The following is a 27346-nucleotide window of genomic DNA, read 5'->3' on the forward strand; positions in this document are numbered from 1 at the left end:
TCAGACAGGGACTTGGATCTCTGGCTTCTCTCACAGGAGAGCTAACCATTTGCATAAATGAGCAGTTTTAAGCCTGTCATGCACCCACTTATCATTCCCATCCCCCACAGCGTGCACTCCCTTCTTGACGTTCATTCTTGGTGCCACAGGCATCTGTGTGCTCAACTTGTTGCATGCCTCTTTAGGCAACAAGCTAGATTGATTTATTGTGTAGAATATTTTATGGCAGACTGCAGGACTGCATTCCACTGGGCCACACAGTGCTGGGAAGCTAAGCACAGTAACAGTAAGTTAATGGTGCCAAAAGTCTTTTCTTCACTGCAGGCCTTGGTGGCTCTCAGTCCAAGACCTGGCCCACAGACCCAAAACTCGTACTTAATACAGCTTTTCCTTGCCAAAGCTTTAGAGGAGCAAAATCTCTAGAACTCAGAAAGCTGCCAAAGATATTGATATGAGTCAGAAATAAGTCCCATTAGAAAGTCGACTTCTGTATAATAGGCATGCTACGTGGACAGCACTGCTACCTGGTTTGCTACTCATAATCTGACCGCTTCAGTGATCTGCTGAGTCCCTGGGTTGTGTGCTGGATGCCACTGCCTGCACCAAGCACTCGGCTCTTTCAACATCTCCGAGGTACCACACCCTCTCCCCATGCCACAAAGAGATCAGGAGCTGCTCAAATTAAATTCCTTTATTAATGGAATGGTTTTAAAAGACCAAAAATGAAATCCATGAAAGGAATGCTTGTACTTTACTGCTGCCAGAAAAAGTAAATATTGTCTACAGACATTATACAGCTTTCTTTTAACCAAAATTAAATATGGTCCATAGCAAAGCAAGCAATCTGTAGAAATGTTTTGTTATGCTGCTATTACAAACTATTTACATTGGATAGAAAACAGGTATCTCAAAGCCAGCTGTAACCTTAGTTGATTACAGTTACAATTCTGTGTAGCTTGCCCTCATCTCCCCTTTTTGCTATTATACATAAATCAGTCATTAGCAAGGTTAAAAAAGTGAGTGGTCACAAAAGAAGCTCTGAGTAGCCGACACAGAAAGCAAGCTCCCTTCCTCACCACCCAGCGCGACTGCTCTGTCACCCTCCTTCAAGATTTAAGAAGGAGTTTATCAATTCCCTGCAGGCTGTTCCCACATCCAACCATTTGTCTCTCCAATCAACTTACTTTCAGTGCCAGGAATCCCTGTGAAGGCACCAGCTGGTACAAGAATATCCATTTTAAATATACATATTTTAAAGGAGCGTATTTTCTTCTAGCAGTACGGTGTGCTGTCTCTGTGAATGCAGGTTCACAGTAAAACCATGTCAAATAAATATGTGAAGGAATCAGCACAGTGCATCCAGTTTCACTTTCCAAACGGAAAGTGGTGTATCTGCTTTTAGTGGTGGTATAAGGCAGAGACTTAATAAAAATCCAACTTTGCTAAGTCAAGATCATGAACAAAGAAATCCTGCCTAATTACAAAATACTTGATTAACAATTCAGCCAAAGGGATAGGTTTACTCTACACCAAAGCTATTTGCTGAAAATAACTTCACTGCTGGTTTCATAGCAGACATACAGCACAGAGAGTATGTTTTTTCAGTTTGCAAAAGGGATTAATCAAAATAGTTTGTGCATTCAAACATTGCTCTGCTGTAACAACATTGTTCTCAGTTCCCTCTCTCTTTGATCCTCCTGCCTGTATTTCTCCTCTAATTTTTGTTTTTCAGAGTCCATACTATAAAAAGTAGAATCTGTGCTTCTCCTAATCTTCTCAAACTGACTGAAATCCGCAACGTACTTTCCATTTGGAGAGAGAGAAACCACAGGCACGAACTCGTAGCCCCAGTGGATCTCCTCGGGGATGTAGGAAGTCCTGCTTTGGCAGACAGCACTGGTGGACTCCACCGTGGCATTCAGAAGCACCACAAGCTCGAAGTCCTTCTCCTTGAGATTCTGAGGTGTGAGATCTCTCAAAGGGCTGCTTTCATCCAAAATATGGTAGAAGGTTAAAGGCAAAATGAGAAATGGACTCTCCGAAGAGGAGTCAACATTGAACTTGACACTGGCTTGATTCAGCAGGATCCGCTCCCCTTCTTTGGTTTCATACGTCTGAAGAAGCTTCCCAGACAGCTGACACTGTATCAGAAGGCTTTTCCTCATATTTGCTACTCTGATCACCAGGCAAAGTTCTCCATTGTGTTTAGTAATGACGGCACAGTGGCTGAATTTAATAGTCTCTGCCCTTTTTTTAGGTCTTGCAATTTTGGCCAGAAAGGTACCCGTGATGAAGATTTCAATCAAGGTGGTGATTACCAGTTGGGCCACAAGTAAGAAAATGGCATGAGGACACTCCTCTGTAATGAAACGAAATCCATAGCCAATGGTTGTCTGTGACTCCAGGGAGAAGAGGAATGCCCCAGTTAGAGAGTCTACGTTCTTGACACACGGCTCGCGCTTTGGGGTGAATTTGTTTATTTCTAAATCACCATGAAGGAATGCAATGGCATAGTAGATAACTCCAAAGAGGAACCAGGTCATAACAAAAGTAGCAGCAAATAAGGTGAGTTTGTACCTCCACTTCATGTCTATGACTGTAGTCCACAAATCTTGCAGGTAGAGTAGGTAAATGCCATCGACTTTGTCTATCCGCACATTGCTGTGACCGCTTTTGGACATCACACGGGGTTTGTGTGCCTTGAGCATGGCAGTGTCGATGCCTCCGTTAACCAGCGGTATGCGAGACATATTAATCTTTGTGGTTTCCATTCTCACTGCTTCAGTCCTAAGGAGAGAATAAAAGAAGGCTGTTACTCAATGAAATCAAAGCACATGGCTGATTCTAAAAAGCATTTGAAAATGTTGATGAAGAGAAGGCACAAACATAATCTAAACACAGCAGCAGTGAATAAAAACAGTTGGAATATAAAGTTACCATCATACAATATCTGACATTACAAATAATTTTATATTCTTTTTTTTAAAAAAAAAAAAAAAATCATTCTTTGATTATGGTGACTGCCAAATATGGAGAAGTAAGTTTCTTTTTTATGATAGCCTGCAAAAGAAATTTGACCAAGCTGAAATTTTATATTAGTATTTTATTTCTGTAAAATGCATTAAATTTTTTTTCTTACGTTTCTCTAGAGAAGAGGCTCTTTTTGATTACTGAGCAGGTTTTCTTTAATGCCCTGAAGAGAGACATCTGATCAAAATTATAGTCGCGTCAATGCTTGGTTTAGAACGGAGATCCAGCACACCACCTCTGTCTCTTCCTGCGACGGAGGCAAAATGAGCCAGACCAGCTTTCACTGTGAACAATTAACTTCCACAAGTGATTTACTCAATCGGATCTGGCTCTGGCTCTTTGTTACAAGCCTACATCTAATCTAGAGGGAAACAAAGCAGACCTGAACACATCAAAGTCGAGTTTTGGAAAGGAATATTTACACCTGAAAATGCTTCGAAGCTGTTTGCACTGTACAGCACTCCGATTTTAAGCCGCCTAAGGAAAAAAAAAAAAAAAAAAAGGAGGCAATTCATGAAGTCAGCATTCTAGCCGTGGGCCCTGACCTGCGCGAACCCAGCAATCATTGGACCACCCGACTCCTGAAGTTTGTTTACTGTGCATCAGTCCGGATGGAGAGTAAGTGTGCGGACACTTGGGACTGAACAAAGCCCACAGAGTGGAGAACGGTGCCTGTGCCAGTTTGATGAGGCAAGTAACAAGACCCGGCTTGCAGGACCAGACAGTGATTACGTAGAGCAAGGACAGTGCATGTTATAGTCGTTTCCAACAACAAAACTTCCTGCTGATAAAAACAACAAAGAAAAAAAACATCCCATGCATCCTTTGTGCTTTGGCAGGTCATACAAAAAGCATTGTTTTGTTTTTTGTTCCATTGTTTTCCTCAAAAAGAGTCTTAAGTAAGTGATTCGTTTTCTTGAACCACCAAAAAAAAAAAAAAAAAAAGATCGTCTTCCTTATAGCTACTTAAAAGCATTTTGCAGGAAGTACAAGATATATTTGTGGTACACACATGTGCCAGTCCAGGACATCAGCATAATTGCTCACTGAAGTACCTTTCCTGTTATGTCAATTAAGGAGCATTTTTGTTTACGACTATACCCATCACACTGTTGCAGATATTCTGGGAAAGGGTAATGAAACTTAACTCCCATTAACACCTGTAGCTCATACCAGTTTTGGTTTAATCACCAACATTCTCTTCCGTAGCTTAGGAGCCATTGCCATACACACATGTACATATATAAGAAAGGAAGGCATCAGTGATCCCAGTAGGAGATTCCTTATGTGACAGTCAAATCAACACACAGTACGCAGCATGTCCGGATAATAAACAGGAAAAAACCTTCAAGTGATCTGAAAAAGAACAACGGGAGGAAATGGGGGGGTGGGGGTGGGAAGGAGCATACATGCAACTGCTCTTTAGGCAAACTCAAAATCAAGCCCTACTGTCAGTGCACAGTAAATACATGCAACCTCTAATGGGAAACCTTTTAGGAAAATGCATACCACTTAGTGAAGAGGCTCCATTCCCCACACCAAGCCTCACCCTGGATAAGCTGTGGATATAAATGTGTGCAAAAATCTGTCCCAAAATAAGAACATCTCTTCCTCTCAAGCACAGTTTCCCTTAGCCATTACTTCCAGGCACAAACATTACATTGTCAGAACAAATTTCCCTGCCACAAATTGCTAGGTCACGAGATAGCTGTCCTTTCCAATCCAGCGCCAGGGACACGTTCCCATCTCATCCCCCTGCTCAGCCTACCTGGACGCCTGCTCCTGGGAGCAGCTCCCCAGGGCTGCCGGCTCCTCCTCCTTCGGAGGCCACGAGGATGGAGACGGCCAAGGCTCCACCTTCCCTCCTCAGTGCTCCAGCTGGTGGGCTTGAGCTGGTGGGGCAGGGACAGGGCTTGTGGGCTCAGCAAACAGCAGACTTACCTGGTCAGGGTCGGGGTGGCCCAAGGCGAGGGGCGTGTGGACGCTCGGCACAACACGCTCACCATGGCTGTACCATGCCCAAGAAACACTGGCTTCTGCACAAGTGGTCAGCATACGTGTAGTAAATCTGGCATGTTTGGGATGCACTGGGCACGCTGTGCAGAGCAGCTCTGCCCAACATGCACTGTGACTCTGATATGTCCTTCATATGCCAGGCTTGGCATGCGTACGCTGCACCGTATGCATCTGCAGCACCTGCCAGGGACACAGTTTCAACCCACACAAGGGGTATGTACGAGTTCTGGCCCCTGCCTCTGCTCTGCCCTGAAATAATTTGTTCCCTGTCTGGGAGCCCTGACCAGACAAAATCCTGATGCTGCAGACTGCCATGTTCCCAGACCTGGTGCAGGACACCTAACATCACCAGCATAGCGAAATGCCGTAGCAGAAGAGTTCCCTGCACAAGACGGAAGGTAGAAAGCTAGTTGCAAGGCACAATGTCTTCCCTGGGCTATGCCAACAGCGAGACAGCTGCAAAATTTGCCATTTCAGGCTTAACCTGAGAAATAAAGCTTCGCTGAAGCCCTAGGCAATGTCTGGCACGCTCCAGACTGTGTTTCAACTCACAACCGAAGTCGTTTCTCACTATGTCTCTCTGCTGTCCCCATGTGTAAAGTTGATCTCCACATGTGAGGTCAGCATGGCAGAGCCGTTAGTTTTGGAGTCTGCGATAGAAGAAAGAGGCTGTATCAGAGCTCCCCTGTCATCTTTTCTGTCCTCCCTTGATTTGTATTTCTGTATGTGACAAAATTACTCAGCTTTACAGTGATTTCCTGAAATGGATCCCAGCCAATTTCTGGTGCTTTTTTTGGTGGTAGGGTATTTTTTTATGTTGATTTGCTTCCTATTTTTTTTTCTCTTACATCACTTTTTCCTGTGTGATCCTGAATTCCTCTAGTGCTCTTTTCCTCTCCAGGGAAATTCATCTTGGTTTCCTTTCCCTGCAAAAATACTGATGCGGGAAGAGAGGATCTGTCATGCTGCCTCGGAGCAGTGCTGCTTCTGCTTCCCTCCCTTATCACTGGCAGCAGCCAGCAGCAGTCACTTGGGGGAAGAAACTCTGATGAAACCAACAGTGGAACAAATCTGGGCTTCAGAGGAGGGTTGTCCCCTGCCCTCCACCTCCCCACTGCTTCCTGAGTGCAGTAACCAGTACAATATCCCACAATAAATGATTTGTGGGTGTCCATATGTATAAAAGCTGTGTTATAACACCTGCATTACTACTTCCCGTCTTATACCTTATATAGGCGCCTCAGAAACTCTACCCCTGACAACCATCCTCAGCACCTCAGACAAAATGGTTTGTTTTGTTTGGTTTCTACTCCTTTCCCTTTAAATTAGAAAGCATGTCTACCACAGTAAGTTAATATAAGCAAACAAGACTGTATAATAATAGCAGTATACATTTTTAAATTAAATGAACGCCTACTGTCCCTTAGCTAACTGATTTTACACTAATAAAGTATTTTCTATTACTGTAAAAAAAACCCTACTCAAGCCGTAGCCAAAAATAAAAGGGAACTGAAGGAAACAGATACTTAAAGAGGAAGAAAATGAAATCGTCTCAGACTTGTCTAGCACTCTAATGTCCTATGAATTACCTCTTTTCCTCACCAGCCCTTTGGAACAGCCAAAGGAGACTCCCCATCAGAGCACATGCTGGTAAGGAAGTTTAGTGCAGACAAAGTCAATAAAACGTAGAGCTACATACCAAACCACCAACCATGAATACCTTGATATTAAGGTAATTCCAGCAGCCAGGGATATAACAAGCACATTAACACTGCTTCCAGAGACCACATTATCTAGAAGTCGAAGCCAGCTCGCATGCACGCAAAAATGTTCCTGTTACATGAAGCCAGATTTGCTTGTGCAAGATCTCTTTTGGCAGACACAACTGATTAAAAGTGTACAGGAGCATGACTTGTTCGAATGGCCTCGGCTGTTTGCTTTTTCTCAAATCAGATATGCTTTGCCACTTGAACAAACCCTCACGCACGCTTCACTGCCACTCTGATACAGGGGCAAAACTTGAACTGTATTTTCAACCAGCATAAACCACTAGCAGGCTTGGCATTAAAAAAAAAAAAAAAGAAAGCAGGGGTGAGCTAAGAAAACGTTGAAAAGAACTACATAATCTTTAGATCTTTCCTAGGTCTGGTGTGGTTCAGTAGGTTATAAAAGTCCCTCCTGAATTCTCAGTGCTCTGTCTAGCATGAACACCCTCCTCCTTTTGGGCTACGCACCAGGTTATGCCACGCAATTGTCAACCAGCAAAATCCTCTTCTGTAGCTGAGTTATGGAATACAAAAGGAGAGATCTGAGGTAGAGGGAGGGAAGCGGTGGTTGCAAAAGGATGCTTCACCTCCGCCACCAGCTGCTACCCTGGACTTCATAAAAGAGTCCTTCAGCGCTAGGACTGATCAGCGCTGAGAGTGGTGATAGGCAGGCTGGCAGGCACTCATATTGTGAAAGATGCTGCCTTTAAAAACTAAATTAACACATTTTTATTTTCTTCCACAGAAGTACTGGGCCAAGAGAACTGTAAATACCCAATCAAGTCAAAATCAGTTCCCACAGCTGTGCCTTTAGCTCCCCCATCCTTCCCTAGAGCCACCCATCAGCACAGGGCAGCCCTGGGAATGGTGACTCTCCCCGTGCTCCGGCACCCTGGAGCAGATGACAGCAGAGGCACGGCCGAGCCTGAGGGCAGGGTGGTGCCCGGGGGCTGCGGAACTGACTGTGCCAGAGGTGGGGGCGAGGGGGGCAGTGGGGGAGCCGGCGGTGTGTTTTTCATTACTTCAGGCAGGGCCAGAGCAACCATTTACAGAGCAGAATGAAGAAAGTGAAAACCCAAATCCATCTTTGTCTCTCCCAGGCCACCTGCCTGACATCTGGCCATGAAAGATGAATTAAAGCTGGAGAAGTCTCACAGTGCATTGTTTCTGAGGGAGATTTGTACAGGAATCTTGTTCCTTCCAAGGGCAGGGTATGTAAGGCTTCGCATTAACTACTGGTTTACATAGACGCGCCTTGGAAACTATACTGATGCAAGCAAATAGGAAAACAACCAAGCAGGCAGAGAGAAGGCAACAGATGACTCAAAGCTTATTGAGGTTAATGGGGAAGCTCCCAGTGATTTCCCAGGTCTCTGGATCAGGCCTCCAAGTGGAGAAAAAGCACCTACCACTAGCGTCTGAACTGCTAACACACTGCAAGTGGGCCATTCGCCCTTCCAAAAACCCACCCTCCAGCCTTTACACTGAGCTCTGTGGATGAACAGGGGACTTGGCCGTGCAGAGCCTTCAGTCCAGGAACCTTCACCTACACTAAAGTCTTCTTTCAGAGAGAAGTAAGCTGATCAGTTTCTGAAACTCTCCTTTTTGTGTTTGGTAATACGGTTTATATAACGCTGCTGGAAAAGACAGAAAGGTTCCCCAGAAACCCGTTCTGTTCTTTTATTTTTACAAATGGCTTTCCTTCAGCAGTGCAACATTCAATACTTTTGAATGTCTCCCTTGCTGGCATATTGTTGCTTCAAACTCTTTTTAGTTTCAAACACTTCATTAGCACAATTAAGCATTCAAAACCTGCCTCTGCTATGATGCTTTTCCCACCCACTAACCCTTTCCTTGTTCTTTCTGTGCAAACCTTAGCTGGCTCTTTCTACACAGGCAAGTCTGAACAGACTCTCGAGAGCCTGTCCTTTCTGTTTCTGGGGAGCCGGGTGCCAGAAGTATTCTCCAAGGCTGAAAGGGACATTTTTGTTGCATTGTGCTTGTCAAGCTCATACCCTGTACTTCCACTTTCATTGACATCTTTGACCTGCTGTAGGAACTTTAGTGACCCCTCACAGTAGGCCTCTGGCACAGGCAAATATCTCAGCAACACCACAGAGAAAGAACTGAGCTAAGGGAGGATGGGAGTGTTGTCCTAGCCCAATCAACATTAGCAGTCAATACTAAGGCCAGGACTAGACCTTCAGAGAGCTTAACGCCTTCTGTTATCCTGTTTTGCAGTCCCTGCCACTATTTCTTCACTCTTCCCTTCTAGGATGCCTTTGAGGGTTTCAGTAGCTACATCCTGCCCTTCTTTCTCCCTATGGTATTTCTCTTTTTCATGAGGGTACCTCTCATTGTCCTGTTTTCCACCATTTTGCTTGGTATCCCATTCCTCTCCTCTTTCCCACTCTCTGTGAATCAAAAGATCCAAATTAGTTGTCTTAGGCCAACACCAGAGAAGCTTGTAGCTGTGGCAGCAGAGTTGTTTTTCACAAGACTGCACACTGGTTTATGTTCTGCAAGTATCTTACCATAGGTTCACAGCACCTATTCCTGACCTCTCCGTTATATGACCCTGTTTTCAATGGTTTCAAATTTTACAAGGCTTCAACACTTTGGGCTGAGGTTTTCCTCAAGCGAACACACTTTTTTATTAATTTGTTTACTTAATGATCAGCCAAAACAATATAGCTATTTCCAAAATCAAAGACAAGAAAATATGGTTTTGGGATGCTTCTGCATCCATGTTAAGACAGTTTTGGTGTCTTTTCCCTCAGGAAGCCAGACTGTAAACGCATAAGCAATTCTTGGTGCAGAGACTGAAGCCCACACTCTCCATGGCCAGCTGAGCACCCTAACAGCTTGGCCATAGAGTAATGTTGATACCTTCTTGCTTTCTGGCCTTATAAATTCTCATCCATACAGTGATGCATCTTCATTAGGAAGTGCAGAGTCCCCCCTCCCCATCTCTCCACTTCCTTATCAATGAATTCCCCTGCAAGGGTGGAACTGTGGGAACAAATCACCTCAGACACTGGGAGGAGGGAGGTGGAGAAGTAGAGAAGGGGGTACGTTGGGAGATGGTTGAAGACAAGCCAAGGAATGCCTTATTTCTGGCTCTTCTTGCTTAGACACGAGATAAACTAATCCGTTTGGTATCTTATAGGGTGCTTTGCGGCATGCCCAAACGCAGAGCTGTTGGGCGTTCAACAAAATGACGGTCAGAAATGGAGACACCTGTACGTGTCGAGCCCTTCCAGCACAAAACAGAAGCTGGGGCAGGGATTTTCTGCAAAATAGTTTTTCACTTAGTCAACGAAGGCCTACCTAAGTCCTACTTAAGTACTTAATTCCTTTTTTGGGAATGGGCCCTTCTCCAGCCAGCTGCTCCGGCCGCTGTGAGAGCATGCTTTCACACAGCTCCCACTGCTTTCCCTGTCCCAGTGCGAGGACAGGCCACCTCACTGGAGCACAGCTCCCAGGGCTGGGCAAAGGCACCTGGAGAGACTACACTGCTCTTTTCTCTGATTTCAAGGCCAGGGCTCAAGGTGGTTGAGTTGTTTGCCCAGAGGCATATTTTACCTCTCTTTATGCTTATTTATATACTCCCTGGTATAAATCACCTGGCTATAATGCGACCGCATGAGCTTATGTGCCAAGACAGTTTCATGCTTCTGTAACAACGGAGGGATGACTGTGTTTCTTTCTAGTATTTTAGTCACATGGGGATGGCTTTTATAATGATACAGAAAATAACGAGTCTAAACCCATCTACCTCTCAGGTTTTAAGTCCGACAAATTTCCTTGGAACACGAGTCCCCTCCCAGGTCAGTGCAGAGCACAAATGTACCGGCCTGGGCTGCTGACTAAATTTGCTGGGCCTGTCGTTCCCTGCTCACCATAGGTTGGCTGTGTCCTTGTTTTCCCTTCTTTCACAACAGGTAAAGGACAGCCCCTTGTTTTCAACCTCCCCAGAACTCACCCATCACTTCACAAGCTGGCAGACACCTACCCTAACACTGAATAATAGTATAATAATAAAGTTAAACTCAGAGCACCTGTTTTGCCAATGTGCAGTTGCTTTGTAACTTGCCGCTTTTGTTTCAGACCTGAAGAATGGTTGGTGGAACAGAAAGTTTGCCTGGTTTCTTTTCTTGTTTGTTTACTTTTTCCTCCAAATTCATTTCTTGGTCTAATAAAAATCTGGTTTCATTTAAAAACAAACAAGCGAACAACCCCAAAACCAGACACTTACTCTAGATTTTTAATTTAAATTGTCAGCAGGTGGCTGAAAATGAACAGTAAATGTGCCTAGTCATGGTTATGCAAGAGGCAGAGAGAAAAGTTAGCACTTTTCCTGATAGTTCACAAAAGCTGGCTAAAACGTCTGCAGTCTGCCTCCCCAGGGCCACTTCTTCTCCCTGTTTCTCAGCTACCATGGCTGGTGCATGACAAATATTTGTCAGGCAGCAGGGGGATATTTCAAATCGTTTAGAGTGGGTTTTGCCTCTTCCTTTTCTCGGGCTACAAACACCCTGAGCATCAAACTCAACATTGGACACCAGATCCCAGCACCAGCCTTCTCTCAGCCTGACGAGCAGGGGCATTAACTCCTAGCTGTATGTCAACTGTACAGTATGAATACATCCAGTGGCTCAGCAGCTCTCTTTTTAATTACCATTTGTGATGCCAATTCATCGCATGATGCATGCACTGTACCCCAGTCAAGTTGGGTTTCGTTTTTTAATTAGTCATTGCACAGCGGGGCTCTCATAGCTCGGTGTAGGTGTGGCCGTGAGGTGAGGCTCCCTGCAGGGTGTCAGGCTTCTGCTGTGGCACACTTTTTAATGTGCTCTCACCATATGAAAGCTGCATTTCCCGTAAACCACAACATGCCTTTAGTTAGCCCATACCACAAGACATTACGCTGGCGGAGGAATGACCTTAGTACCCCACAATTATCCCACGGCATGTACCCATTCGCAAACACTGCTGAAATAAACATGTTTATAGTTTTCCAACTCTATGAAGTCATTAAATCTCAAAACTGAAATAGCAGTCTATGGAAAGAATTTTCCACACAAAAAAAAGAAATCTGCACCTTTTAAATATGTAAAAACCTAAACAGTATTGAAAATAATGGTAGGGCTGCAAAAGGCAAGGAAACTGGCAAGGGGAAAAAGCATTTTATTTAAAGGTCTATATATTTGTAACCTTTTGTTATCTAGTGTCTAATTTAGACAGAATCAAATCTAACTGGGGAAATAGCACACCTTGACCCAGCAGGAAGATGGACCCTGTTATGGTAGTAAAGCTTTTCCTCTGTGGCAGTTTCTGGGTCACTCTTACCTTTATGGTGTAGCTGATTTGTGCTGCTTCATCTAGGCAGAGTAACAATAAATGCAGAGTAGCTGGCTAATTAAGCCAAATTTATTGCTTCTCTGCATAGCCAGGACATACCAGTGAACTTGGCCTTGTGATTTTTGCAATACTGCAAAGCACATTTCCAAGAAAGAAGGATGGGTTTGTCATGGTTTCATCTTAAAACTTGTTACAAGCTGATTTTCTCAGGAAGTTATTTGGTTATGAAGAATTGCTCTACCTGTGTGAACAAGTTCATGCTGTGAAAAATGTTTTCAAAAAGTGACTCTTCTTTCATGCTAGCAAAATGCAGCCTGTGAGACAACGTATCCACTTCCCTCAGCCAAACCTTATGATTTTTAAATTGGATGTCTTTCTCTCTTAGCCAAAGCATAGTTGATGCTACTGGCGTAGCAGATACCCATATAGATTACTTACTCTTTTTTTGATAATTAATTACTTTACTGAGAATTACAGAGTAAGTGTGGCCACTATTCTCTTTGAGGGACACAACAGCTTCAAAAATGTTCATTCCTATTGTGTTTTCTCTGCACTACAAAGGTTTCAAATTGCACCAAGCACCCATTTCCCTTGATTGTCAGGTCTGATAAACAGAAAGCAAGTCCTACTTGATCTCAAACAAATATTTGGTAGCTACTTAACAAAAACAAAACGTTAAAACTTTTAAATGCTGGAAAGAAAGTTCAATAGTGCCCAGTAAAATCAGGACATGTGATATTTCACAGGCAAACATATATATACATTTACATAGAAATCATAGGTTCATTTTTATTATTTAAAATATTACTTCATGGTTTATGTATTTTCATAAATGACGCATTCCCTACTCTGCAGTTGCAAATACAGAGTATCGATGTGGGAGATTTTGGTATGTGTAGAGTCAATTGTGAATGCATCTTCTTTTATATGTTTCCCCTTGTGACATTTTTACCCTTAATAAAATCTCTAGATCTTGACACAAAATAATTTTCTCAAATGGCAAGTCTCGGACACATCCACAGTGACCAGTAACCACAACCTGCGGCTTTGGTCTTGGAGCACAGTCCTTACCCAATCAAGTCTCCCCTTGTGCTTTGCCAAAGCACTGCGCAGTCACAATACAGTCCCTGGGAGGCCACTGGTGTCACCTCGGGGCTCACACACCCTGTCCCCATCCTCATCTCCGTCCCTGGCCCCGTTCCCGTCCCAGCCCTGCTGCTGCCCCAGGCAGGTGCTGCTTCCTCACCAGCCTCGCGGAAGGTGGCCACGGCTCCCAGGATGGACAGAAATGGCCACGGGATTCCTATAAACCGTTAAAATGCTGCACTGGTGTATAAACTGGGGCCTTTCACCCGCCTCTTTGAAGTGGTCAGGGACAAATTAAAAATATCAGTGACACTTTCACATCAGTGTAGGGTTGCTTTTTCTCAGTACTGCCCAAGGGTTTTATTTCAGGGCAGCTTTCTCTTTTTTTTTCTTTTTTTTTCCTGACCAATCCATGGATGTGGTTAATTTAAGGTTTAAAAGGCTTTTTCTCACACATACACACACACCCATATATGTTTTCCACTGAAGTCCGTGCTTTTTCCTAGACCCACCCAAATTCCAGTACGTAGCTCACTTGTGTGCCAAGCTTTCATACTCTCCATGCAATGAATGGAAGAATGCCCTTTTTTCCACTTCTGCACATTTTGGGGAAAGGAGGGGGAGAGTGTGTAGAAGAGAGGGAGGAAAAGCCTCCAGAAGAATTTAGTTATACCTGTTTTTTTTAGAGCAGAAACAGGAGAGAGTCCTAGTGTCGTCATTGTGAATACTCTATTCCTGCTCACAGGTGGAAATGTATGGTGTCCGAGCCCCACTGCTTGCTTGGGACTCTAAGCTGTATTTGTGGAGTGCTAAGGAGATTTAAAAATTAATAATTATATATTAAAAGTACCATAAGCTGCTGGCTGGTGTGTGTTTCCATTCTGCTTATATGAAGCACTTTGGTAACACTCTTGAATGCATCGTTATTTTATGAGACGGATAAAAAAATAATCAAAGCTTAATGGTGAGAAACTTTGGGGAGTTTTAAATGGAAATGATAGTTTTCAGCTGTGTCGTTCTGTGCTCCCTTTGGTAGGGTATTTCAGGCCATGGGCATCTTGGTGAAAGGAGGTGGACAGAGAGCAAAGGGCCCCTCTTGTCACCTCACAGCAGGGGAGGCTGCAGGATGACCACCTTCCCACCCCTGCCCACCCCTTCCCTCCTACAAGGGTTGCCGTTGCAGCTCACGGGGTGGCAGGAGCCACCAGGCCACTGGGAAGGAGCCCACAAAGCCCTGTTTCCTCCTGCTATTGCATCTCCAAGGTGAACCCCAGGGCTGTAACACCATGCAAGCTCCCTGCAAAGCCTTTTCCCTTGCACTTGCCTCCATGTGGATTGTCTGATGCCTGGTTAAGGCTGGTCCCCCTTGATTTCCTCTTCTCAGTGAAGGCATCAATAAAGTCTCTCTGACTTACAGAGCCACCTAGTTTCATAAAGCCTGTTGGAACACAATTTCTCAAGCCTCTGTTCACCTGCCAAGTTAAGCTGAAATTAGCCTGTGGATTTAAATATGTGGGCTGTTTTGTATCCCTTCGTTGTGAGGGGATGGAAATGAAAATATGGTAGGTCAATTATTTACCCTTTCCATCAACTAATTGTTATAATTGTACAGAACCTTATTGTCACTCTTCTATTGCAAAAATTGGAATAGAAAATATAGATTTTTAAAGAAAAAGCTGTTTCCTGAGTTTCTTGACTGGAAGGTTACACAGCCCAGGATTGTATGTCTTCCAGATAAACTCCCAAGGAATCAGAGGGAAAAGAATATTTGTTTTCCTCATTGCTTTCCCAAATTACTTGATCCCTGCCAATTTCCATGACACAGACCCCTCAGTCTGCTACAAAGTCTGTGGCTTCTGAAAGGGAGGAAATAGCATGAATGTACTGGTGCACATCAATGTTTTCTAATTTTCTTGCCAAACCAAAAATATCAAAACAAACAAAAAATGAAAAAAAAAGTTTCAACTTTTCTGGCAAAATTAAAAAAAAAAAAACAGGCATTCTGGACTGAAGGTGCTCTTTGTTTAAACCAAAACTAAACCTTTCATTTTGCTTTGACATTTGTGTAGAGGTGTGTGTATGTTTGTGTTAATTTAAATTAAATCAGGTGAGGAACAAAACATTGCTTGAAGTGACAGATCGCAACATCTTGTTTCCACAAAGTCAAAATGAATTTTTTTTACTTTTCAAAATTATTTTCAGACTTTTCCAGTCTAAGCTTCTCCGTCTTGTTCACGTGAATTCATTAAATCTTTCATCTGACCTAAATCTGCATTTTCAGCCCATAAGACTTTTGGCTGAAAAATCCCAGCCTTCTGTAACTGTAAAGACCACATGAGTTTCCTGGTTGGTTTGATGACAAGTGAAGCTTGTGCGATGCTCTCTTCTGAGAACTCAGCAGAAGCAATGCCTGTCCCCGTTGTTAGGATCTAGGGACATAACTGTGTGATTCACTGTTCATTTTTCTTTGTCCTGTAGTTTCTTGGGAACCTCCATAAAAGCTTCGTGGTGCTACGCTGCAACAGGCTGAAAAAATGTAGCGATAATGTGCCCAAACAAGAAAAAAAGCTCATGCTGTTTTTCAAAGTTACTACATTTCCTTATTATCAAAGGAGGTTATTTTGCTTGTTTATTTACACATACCTTATCTTTATGAGTGTTCCTTTATGTCATCTCAAAAGCTCCGCAATCTTTTACAGTCGGGAACTTGGGAAGGTCTAGCTTTGATCACTGAAGTAATTAGACTGAATAGAACATTGTTCATGTTCTGCTCAGAATAGTTTCCAACTACATTCAGAATACCGCAAACTTATTTTTAAAATTCTACAATATTCAGCAACTTCTACCTTGTTTTTTGTAAGTTTTCCAGATGCCATGAATTTCAGAAGTCACTTTGATGTTTTCCAAGCAGCCTGATTTATGAGAACAAAAAATACCACCATTCCCCAATTACTTTCTGTCGCCTTGTTATAAGGCTTGATACATCAATGGAAATATAGTCTGGCTGAGGAGTCCAGGCATAAAGAATAACTGGGCTGTGAGGAAATCAACTACATCTCCCACAAGGGATCACTCTTTCAGTGGAAAAATCGAACTTTTTGAACTCTAACCTTCTGTAGTTTTCCGGTAATATTTAATTTAAGAAAGCCTCCATTTTCATTGAAAAACACACTTGGTGGGAAACGTGTAACTGGACCTAGTGGAGGTTTATATGTTATTTTAGTGTTATTGAACAGAATTCATATTTTGTAGACAACTGCTAAAGATAAGTGCTTGCAAAAACTAGCTGAGCAGGACTATGAATATAGCAATTTGCAGCACTGTATTTCAAATAGGGTTAAGATAATGCCATTACAGGAAAGTCCCAGAGACTGTGACTCCACCAGACAGATGACAGCTTAATGGCAATGAAGAAAACCCCTTCATTCCCTGCGCTGGTGACACGCTGTCAAACCCAGTCTGTCCCAAAAGGACATGTCCTGTCTGAAAGCACTTCCTCTGCTCCACTTGCTGTATGGTTCAGACTTCTTGTGTGAAGGCATCTTGATGCCACAGAGTCTTCAAAATCCACCTGTTCTTCAAGTCCAGAATTTCAGTTTATAAACTAACCATTTCCCAATGGGCCTCTTGTTCACATGGTCCCATGGCCAAATCACTCAGACTTCTGGAGTAAAAATCTTATTTCCTTTCTACTATTTTGACCATAATTTTCCCCTTCATTAATGTAAACATCTCTTTCATTACTTCATACCCATAAAGCTCACAGCCTAACCTCTCCACAGCTACTGCTCTGGCCCCCATAGTTCTGCTTTCTTTTTCTCTTTGTTGGCATCTCATTCCTCTTTCTCATAAATGCCTATTCCTTGTGATGTTTTGCTCCCTTCATGTTTTAGACTTCTCTTATGCCATTCCTCAACAGCTTTGCATTTGACATACATGAAATTCCCCCCTTCACCAGCTTCCAACCAAATCCTGAAAATGCGCCCATTTTAAGACACATTACAACTTCAACAAACATCTGCTAGTCATTACGTTCACCTATCAAGTTCCTCCTTTGTGTTGCATGATGCCTCATTTGCTGTTAGATCTTAAATCATTTAGAGAAGATATAAAGTTTTCCTCTTCAAAAGCATGTTGAGGACCTACAGCATGGTGAGAAATAATGTGTTCTGATTATAGGCTATGTCCGGCATCAGCACTGATAACAGGTGATTTGTTTTCTTGAAAACACTCCTTTTCCAGGATGTCTCTGCCTACTACACACCTGAGATACCCAGAATGATGCTTCTTTATGTAACAGTGAGTTTTGTCTGAAAGAAATGTGGAGATATGCTTTTCTTAAAATCTGCCTGTGAATACCAGACATCTGGAAACCTCACTGTGAAGCAGTAGTTCTAACTTGGCTGCCAAGCATCTACCAAACAGAGCCGTTTCTAAAGGTACGTGCACTGCAATGCCAATTGTTGGATTCTGTAGGTTGAAATTCCTCTCTGTTCACGTTAGTTCTCAAAAAGGTTTCGGTCTAGTCTGGGCTAGTCTACTAAGGCACCAGAGTCAATGGAGAGAGCTGGACACCTCCACAGAGTGAGTCTGCCTCTTCTTCCTCTAAAGCCTGGAGATGCCCATCTCCTCACAGTGCCTGATGAGCTGAGACCAGATCTTTAACCTTTAGACAGTTGGGATTTTTCTTATCCTTGCACCTGTAGAGCAAGGTCAGTACTTCTGAGAGGTGCCAAGTTTATCGCTTGTATGGAAATCAACTGTTCCAGTGTATGTGAAGGTACCCCTACTCTTCCTGGAAGCACGAGGCTTACATATGTAAATTACATAGTACATTTCTGTACTTTAAATTGAAATATCCTAAATAAATACATGTCAGTCTGACTTGCACTGATGAAGCTTTTCATGTTAAATCCCATAGAAGATGCTGTGCAGTGTGGAATCCAATGTAAAATTACACAACATAGTGTACTCTTTCCATCACACTTATAGTTTAGTTACTGTAAAAGACTTTTAATTATGCACTGAAGCAGATGGACAAGGTTCTTATGTAAAAAGAAGCTATCTAGGAATCTAAAACAAGATACAGGATATGTCTGCTCTGTTTTATGTGTTCTCGCTAATGACACTCCCCACCACAGGTCAGCTTGCTTGTCTATGTCATCAACATATACACTGCCACCACATCCCTTACCAAAGTACGGATTCACCATGCTTGTGCTGCAAAGGCTTCCTCATCCATGATGTTTTTACCTATGCACCTCCAAAAAATGACATCTGGGCCTGCCTGCAAACAACCTGCATCCTGCATCTTTGTCACTACCGCTTCTTTCGAAGGTTCCCCTTTTCACAGCGCAGTTCAAATCTATCTCTGCTTTTCACCATGCCTAACCTGCCATTCAGCAAGATGGAGCTAGTAATCAGTTGAAAACGAGGAGGAGACTAAACCAGAGCCATTCAGTGGCACACATTGTCTTACACTGAGCAAAGCTGAAGATCAGAAATAATTTCTCTTAATAGCAGCTGGAGTTTTAGGAACTCAGCAAATTCTGAAACTTTGACCATTGTTTTCTTCTGAGGCCAGGGAATGAGGATCTGGTTCTCCTCCCAGCTTTTTTGCGGATTTCAATGTTAATGTTTGAGCTTATATAATATGTATTGTTAGCAACATGCTTAAATCAAAGTTTCTAGCGAGAATGCAAAGGTTATTGACTTCTGTAACACTGTCAGTCTTCACGTGACAGCTTGGGTGGTTAACAAGTTTCTTAAGATCGTAGAAAGCAATCAGAAACAAAAGCTTTTCCTTGATTATGTAATCATTATTTATAAGATCTAAAGAAGTAATGTAGCCTAAGAACATGCAAAGTAATCAGAAACAAAAGGTTTCCCTTGATTATGTAATCATTATTTGTAAGATCTAAAGAAGTAACGTAACATTTAAAGGCATGGTGCCCTCCTCTTACATTTTCAACTGCTTACAAACCTGAGATATATCTGCAAAGGCAGAACACTACACCAAGGTACAGTAGGAGGATGTACCACTAGGATTACTCCACTGAAATGTTTTCTTGGATTTCAGCACATAAACACTAAGAAATGGTCTGAAAATAAGATTTTATGTTACCTATCACCTGAGACCTTACATAGGGGAGGGAGAATTACTACCAACAAATATTATTCTGTGTCATGATAAAGTCACAGCTTTGGTCATTTTATGCTGACAGAAAAAGAAATCAACACTAAATTTTACACATTTTTGTTCCAAATATATATATTTAAGGTTCAGTACAGAGTTTTTTGGGGTTTTTTGTTGGTTTGGTTTTTTGGGGGTTGTTTTTTTTTTTAAAAAAAAGAACTGCAACAATACAACAGAGTCGAAATGAACTTCAAATACCAGGCACTCCTCAAGACTTGGGCTGAAGCACTGATAACGTTGTTACCTGTAGTGAGGACAGGTAGTCAAGCTTGCAGCCTGAAGTGTGTTGGCATAATTACCACAAGAAGAACAAGGGTATGAAGCAAAATAAGACAGATGATTATTAGGATTCCTGCCACTATGACAGACCTTTAGACCTCTGAAAAACTCACTGATGTACCGCACAATTTTCTGAATTTTGCTTGTGGAAATCTGCTGTCGCAAATGAAACCAGACAGAACTCAATTTAGAGCTCATGGTGTAACGCCACCAGCTGAAAAACGCCTTCTGGCTTCTGCATTTCCCATAGCAGTGTAAAAGGGCCACAGTGTGAACGTGAACCAGACCTGAAGCCTTTTGTTTGTTCATTATACATAGATAAAAATGGCATTGTTAGCTTTTCCACACTTGCCTGAATTGTGTTCATTCACCTCTAGTCTTGTGGAAGCATTTTACACTGCAGGCCATTGCAGTCTTTGACCCTTTTTTGTGCCTTGATAAGAGCTTTCAGCACCTTTTATGTAGCACATTTCACAACAGGTAACAGACATATTGAAGGCCAGCACCCATGAAGTGACGTTTGCTATGTGAATTTATAACTCATAAACAGAGTTCCTTGTAACAATTGACTTTCTGCCTAATCTTAGGGAAAGAGGAGTGATCTAAAACCAGTAAGCTGGGAACAATTAAGAGACCAACTACCAGGTACCACAGAGGCCACCAAGTGTGCCAGTTAATGAAACTCATTATGGTAATAAAATAAAATGTTGCCTTAAAAGTTTTTTTCTTTTTTTTTCATCCTAAGCTTTTGCATTGTTGCAAGAATGTTTTGTCATTTGCCTAAGAAAATGAGTCTGAATTGCAAGTGCTCTGTATCACGCAAACACCTCCTCCCATATCCTGATATACCTTTGGTGTGTAAATGAAGCCCAGCCTTGCCCAAATGCTGTGAAAGTCACAGAAAGCACATCTTTTCTTGTCTTCCCTCAGTCCTTTTATCCATTGCTGCAGTACATGGAGTTGTGGTTTGGCTGTTTATTGTGGAGAAAGGGGACTATTGATAGGTTTGGTGTTGAAGTGTTTGAGGAAGGAAACTTTCAGGAAACAGTATTTATGGGTAAGGCAGCAGGAAACTGCAGCCTGTTTCCTTGGGTGAGAGGCTGAAGGGGGTTCAGAAGAGGACAGCTGGCATGGAGTAAGGGTAGGCAGCTTTGAGTGGGAGCACCACTGAGCGGAAAACAAGGGAGCGCTTATGGGGATCTTTACAGACAAGGTCGGAAAAATTCAGAAACATTTTTTTGATTGACATTTTTTGATTCCAAGTTTCCTTGGAAACTGTTGACCAAAATAAAAATCATTTAAGCAGGAAGAATTTATTTATTGGTCAAAATGTTGTGACCATTTATTTTATTATATGTTTTTTCAGGCGGTGCAATTCTAGTGAGAAAAATGGGAAATTTGGATCATAATATATTTTTCCCTTTTTTCTTCATCTGAGGGGAGACCTTATTGCTCCCTACAGCTACCTGAAAGGAGGTTGTAGAAAGGTGGGGGTCATTTCTTCTTCCAAGTTACAAGCGACAGGACGAGAGGAAATGGCCTCAAATTGTGCCAGAGAAAGTTTAAGATGGATATTAGGAAAAATTTCTGCACAGAAAGGGTTATCAAACATTGGAACAGGCTTCCCAGGGAAGTGGTGGAATCGCCGTCCCTGGAGGTATTTAAAAGACAGGTAGACATGGTGCTTAGGGACATGGTTTAGTGGTGGTTTTGGCAGTGTCAGGTTAATGGTTGGACTCGATGATCTTTCCAACCTAGACAATTCTATGATTACAGATTACGGTAATTTATTCAACAGATAAACATTTTTATCATATAGCCTCAATGTAAAAGTGCTAATTGTAGATAAGGAAAAGTTCATAATGTAAAACCAGAGAGGTATCCTGCAAGCTATGATCTAACGAAGAGTGAATTACCTCAGTTAAAGCAATGGAGATTAAATTAATCTAATCAGGCTATACTATTGTTCCAGTCAAAACTTATTTTACATTTATCACTTTCGATTTACAAAGAGAAGGTGGTTTACCTAGGCTCCCTAAGCATGGACAAATCCAGCTGACAATCTCCATGAGAAAAACAAACCAGAAAGGAGTCAAGTGAGGTTTTAAAAGGTACCAAGCTGCAGTTCCAAAGCTTTAGACCTTCCCTCCACCTTAAAATCCAGATAAAATACAGTATGCCCTGAAGGTCAAATTGCAGGGGCTACTTTGAACCAAGTGGAAAAAAGACATTTCTTAATCAAGAAACCCTCCTGGGAGGCAACAGAAAGGCAGCTGGCTCTCATACCTCAGCAGGCACAGTGCAGGGAGGGAAGGAGCTTCACAAGTAACAAAATGCCTAGGTGAAAATGATCAAATGCTCACCACCGACACCTGCAAAGTGAGCCAGATCTCCTCAGCAAAGAGGCCAAGGGGATTCTCAAGCCTTGGTGATTAAAAGCTCGCAAGGCTTCCCAGTATCCTGCAGGCACAAGAAAGCTGCATAACACCATGGTACTTCCCTGAGATCCATGCTGGGTCCAACCTGTGGCCCAGCAGTTTGTTTTCAACCTTTTGCCAAAGGCAGCCCACAGTTTGCCAAGGGCTCTGCTGGAAGATGAAATTTGCCAAACACCTTTCTCCCCAGTAGGTAAAAATGACTGCAGATGTGTTACTCCAAAGAATACACCTACCCTCTTTATGTCCAAATGATTATTTTGTCCAGTAAAGGATGACAATACTTAGAGCATTCATGTCGTTGCTTGCTCCCTTTCTGCCTGACCATGACCTGTAGCTTGCTGTGAACCTCAGTGTGTGCTAGTCATACGAAGACAATTTCATATGCTTAGGAGCAGGGAAAGGTACTATGGTTCTTACTTGGTACTTTTCTTCCTTCCTGCAGCCCAATTAGTAATGTATCCACTGTCTTTGGCTGCTCTCCATGTGTATTTCACAACATTCAGGCTAGATAGGTATAGAATGAGCAGGCGTTTCAATTCATGCACAGTCAACACAAGGGAGCTGCTTTTTTCAGCTGTGCCCTGTTTACTCCAAGAGTATGCACACGCTCAATGCCAAGCTGTTTACCATATTAATGATACAAACACATTAAGTTCTAAAATGATCCTCAAGCCTGTTGTAACTCATTCAAGTAAGCCATGAATGCTCTCTCATTCCAAGGTATGAGGGACTGCCTGGCAGGAATCACAGAATCACAGCATAGTAGGGGTTGGAAGGGAGCTCTGGAGATCATCTAGTCCAACCCCTCTGCCAGATCAGGGTCACCCAGAGCAGGTTGCACAGGAACGCGTCCAGGCGGGTTTTGAACCTCTCCAGAGACAGAGACTCCACCACCTCTCTGGGCAGCCTGTTCCACTGCTCTGGCACCCTCAGGGTAAAGAAGTTCCTCCTCATGTTTAGATGGAACTTCCTGTGTTGAAGTTTGTGCCCGTTACCTCTTGTCCTGTCCCCAGGCACCACTGAAAAGAGCCTGGCCCCATCCTCCTGACATCCACGCTTTAAGTATTTATAAGTGTTGATAAGATCCCCCCTCAGTTGTCTTTTTTCCAGACTGAAGAGACCCAAATCCCTCAGCTTTTCTTCATAAGAGAAGTGTTCCAGTCCCCTAATCATCTTGGTAGCCCTTTTCTGCACCCTCTCCAGCAGTTCCCTGTCCTTCTTGAACCAGGGAGCCCAGAGCTGGACACAGTATGCCAGATGGGGCCTCACCAGGGTGGAATAGAGGGGGAGGATGACCTCCCTCGATCTGCTTGCCACACTCTTGCCACACAAGAAGGTAGCTTTCGAACATTTAACATTTAGTGAATTCATTTGGACTGAAAAGTTTGAGTTTAACCGTTTGATACTCCAACCAATGTTTTTTTCTAATTTTCATATACACAGTATAGCCAATAAAGTAAAGAATTTTCCCTCCATTAAAAAAAAAAAAATAATAGTTGTCCCGTAATCTGCTTTGTTTTTCCTGGAAGCTAAGTGAATCAAAATTTATTTCAAAATGTTCTGAGGTTCAGCATGCAAAACACTTAAGTTTCTGTTTTTCTTGGCCCCTCGCAAGAGTACCGCCTGGTACTTCACAGCTTTGGTCTCTACCTGTTCCCAAAGAATACAGCCTGTCTGTGTGAACTGTGTGTCTTAGAAGAGAGAAACAGGAGAGGAGGAGGGAACAATATTCCAGACTACCTTAATGAAAACTGAACAAACAAAAATTTCAGTTCCAATCAGGGCTGTGGGTTGATGCCTTGTTTGTTTCATTACATGAGGAGCCAGGATAAAAAAGCACTATTTGTTTTCACTTGAAATTCTATAAAAAGTAACAGGACCAAAGTATTGTATGTACGTTGGAAGACTGAAGCCCAAGTCATCTGCTGCTGTTTTTGTCTCTAGGCCATGCCTCATTTACTGGGATGAAATTCTTGGGGAAGTTTTTGGTCTCGTCTACGCTCTGCTTTGCAAAAGTGATGCCAGTTTCTACTGTACAACCAGCACTACATTACATTCCAGGCTTGTTTCCCCCCTCCTATAAGCTAATTATTAGAGAGTGCAGAGAGCATAGTGACATTTTACAACCAAGGAAATAAAGAAGACATTTCTGTAATAGCAATTGGTCCCCTTTCCCCTTCAATTTTAAAAGAAGAAATCTTTTAAAGATTAAAGAAGGTAATAATATCACAGGAGAACACAGACAATAGACTTGGCAGATAGGTATGCAGGCACCATGATCAGAAAGACCCTAGAAATGCCTCTAAATACAATACAGCCAAATGCAAGTGAGGAAACAAGGTTAGTTAAAAAGTAATGTAGATACTCCTGGTTCACAAAGGAAAGCCAGCTTTGTTCCTTTTTGCAACCAGCACGTCATGGAGAAAAAAGGAACTTATCTGTAAATCTGTTTAAAGCATGATCCCTATGTGAAAATAAAAAGGGAGTCAAAACCAAGCAACACTGAAGCAGAGGGAAACTTGCACCACAGGCTCGGACTGTGATTACTAAGGTTAAGCCAAACCTGTTGCAAACAAGTAATATGAAGACACATGTAAAAATTGGAAGAAAATGCATAATGTTCTCCAACTCAGACATGTTTGCATTCTTTGTACCTACCACAGAAAACTTACATAATCTTTTCTTATACAGATAGGTAACAGGGACTGTATAAAGTACTAGGTAAATTTTCCCACTGTGTCAACTAAAACTGATTTCTGCATTGAAAAAAAGAACAAGAACTGACTGAAAGGTATGCTTCTAAAAGCCTAAAAAGCACTACATATTTCTATAAGAAAAAGTCTCTGGCAGACAAACATTTACAAAGATAGGTTCAGTATCTGCCCCTCTCCCCAGCACATATAAATATCAGGAACATACATTATAAACCCCAGATTCAGTAACTTGCATCAGTGGAAAGACCAAACCATGACAGCTTTTTCTTTATCATCGCTCAACTGCCTGTATCTCAAAGTTCACAAGAAGGCATAATCTTATAAACATTTTTCTTTTACAGACAGTTTCTAAATCCTTAAATTACTAAAATAAGAAGAAAATCGGAAAAGAACGTACTCGTTAGCTTTCAGTTCCACAGTTTCCAAAGCACTGCTAAGCATGGATGCATTTTTGACAAATACCTCTTACCTGTAAAAGAGCAACGTTCAGATTCCTTACTAGATGTTATCGTCATGACAAGTCAAACAATCTTTTTTTATAAAAGGTGGGATGTCTTTTCAATAAAGCATGTGTGGTTTAAAAACAAACAAACAAAAAAAAAGCAAACAAAAAAAACCCAAAACACAACCCTCAGAGAGTCTCCCTTCCCTTACTGTCAGTCAAAACAAGTTGGAATAAGTCTGAGTTGGAATTACCTGAATAAAGAAACTCGAGAGAGGGAGGGAGGAGAAGGAGGGAGGGAAAAAGAGAGAGAGAGAGAGAGAAAACTCTGAGAGGAGACTCAGTGATGTCAGCAGTATGTCTTAAGGAAATCTACAACTGAGCCTGGCAAACTTTATAACTACATAGCCCTCAACACCCAGTTACGTGGAAAGCAAATACCTGCTTAAGAGGAAACTGATGTACTTTTAAAGAACGTCAGTTAATCTTTGAAGAAACTTTAGCCAGGCTGATCAAAGTCCCTTAAAGGCCTTATTGCCTAAATAAATAAGGTTACAAGTGGTTGTATAATGCTAAGAAAAGAGTAAGAAGAATAAAAAGTCAACATTATTGATCACCCCTTTCCTGTTGGCAAAGGGGAGGCTGAAACTCATCTGAAATAAATTCATGCTATGGTTGTAACACACTGAGCTGTAGCAGCCCCGGACGCAGCTGAAATCCCTAACCACCAAAGTTTCCAATCTGTTTAGCCACAACACTTTTTTCATTTGATGACTTATTCTGTGTTTGCTTCAGTGCCTTTCTGCTCTTGTTTCCTAGATGCAGAAAGCACAGATACTGCTGATTTGAACCAGGGAAAGTCAGGTGCCTCGAACACAGCAAGGAAGAGGTGTGGGTGTTTGCCATCTGTAAAGCCTCTACACTGCCGTTGGTACCACTCTGGTATTTGATGGGATTCCCAGAACTGAATGAGGACAGCAGCAGTGAAAGGGAAGTCACTGCAGCACTAGAAAAGCTCATGTGGATATCATTCTTGTGTGTCCATATTCCCAGGGATACTGCTTCCAGGATTTACATATGTCACTCAGCAAGCTTGTCCAATGCACCTGTAGCTCAGCATCACCTGCAGGGACATCCCATGGTCCAACTGATGCCAGGTTAACTTCATTCTCTTTTTCTTGGGGGAAAGAGGAGATCAACACACGGGGTGAGTGGTTTTCTAACAAAATTCTGCCCACGACAAATTCACAGAGAGCACATTAGCAAAAGCAAAATCTCTCCTTTCCTCAGCAGCGTTGGTAAACAGACATTTAAATGCCATGAACAGACATTAATAATGTCATGATATGCAGCCATAGGAAACTAGAGGCTGGAATCCTGCCGTCAAGTGGTCAAGTATGTAGGCATTCAGGCAGTGCCAGTAGGCAGCAGCTGTTTTACATTTAAAAGGACAACAGTTAGATGTGATTTTTTTTACTTTGCCAGAGACTAAAGAATTTCACACGACTTGGATTGTTCCCCAAATCCATGAACCTGTTGCACTGGTATCTCTTTCTCTATATTTACTGTGAGGGAGATGGCAACAGCTCCTATCAGTTTTCATTATATATATATATATACACACATATATATATACATATATATATAAAAATGCTAGTGAATGTCTTTTTCTGCTTTCAGATCAGCTCTTTTGTTTGCAGGGCCCTCTGAAATGTCATGGGATGAAGCACCTATACTAGAAATTCTTTTTCACTGTCCAATTAAATTATGTTTAGCTGTAACTGAACTATACATTGTTAAAAATCCCTAATTACACCTTTCCTCTTCTTTCTTCTGGCAAAGTTTGGGAAAATGCCCAAATCATAAATCAATATGAATATTCTAGTGTTCTAGTCCCACACATCACCCATATCAGCATCTGTGGCAACGCAGTGCCCGTGAAATCAGCTGTAGCATGAGGGACTGTTGGGAGAGCATAACATGAGGATATGACAACATCGGAATGATGCAATTCA

General features: G+C 42.3%; 1 protein-coding gene across 6 annotated transcripts; it reads right to left on the bottom strand.

Annotated features, from left to right (window-relative positions):
• Nucleotides 1–675: 675 nt before the first annotated feature.
• On the bottom strand, nucleotides 676–25747 carry KCNJ15 (potassium inwardly rectifying channel subfamily J member 15). 6 transcript variants are annotated; one of them, XM_054186832.1, is made up of 4 exons: nucleotides 25359–25747; nucleotides 4204–4386; nucleotides 3140–3277; nucleotides 676–2787 (listed from the first exon to the last, which is right to left on the bottom strand). In XM_054186832.1, exons 3-4 carry the CDS (start codon nucleotides 3205–3207, stop codon nucleotides 1641–1643), a joined length of 1215 nt encoding a protein of 404 aa, XP_054042807.1. In that variant the 5' UTR covers nucleotides 3208–3277; nucleotides 4204–4386; nucleotides 25359–25747; the 3' UTR covers nucleotides 676–1640. The 6 variants fall into 6 exon arrangements, with proteins under 6 accessions (XP_054042807.1, XP_054042797.1, XP_054042823.1 ...); XM_054186822.1 differs by having other exon boundaries at nucleotides 3140–3507; XM_054186848.1 differs by lacking the exon at nucleotides 3140–3277.
• Nucleotides 25748–27346: the final 1599 nt, after the last annotated feature.

The sequence above is a fragment of the Rissa tridactyla genome, chromosome 1 (assembly GCF_028500815.1).
Source record: "Rissa tridactyla isolate bRisTri1 chromosome 1, bRisTri1.patW.cur.20221130, whole genome shotgun sequence".
NCBI classification, from domain to species: domain Eukaryota; kingdom Metazoa; phylum Chordata; class Aves; order Charadriiformes; family Laridae; genus Rissa; species Rissa tridactyla.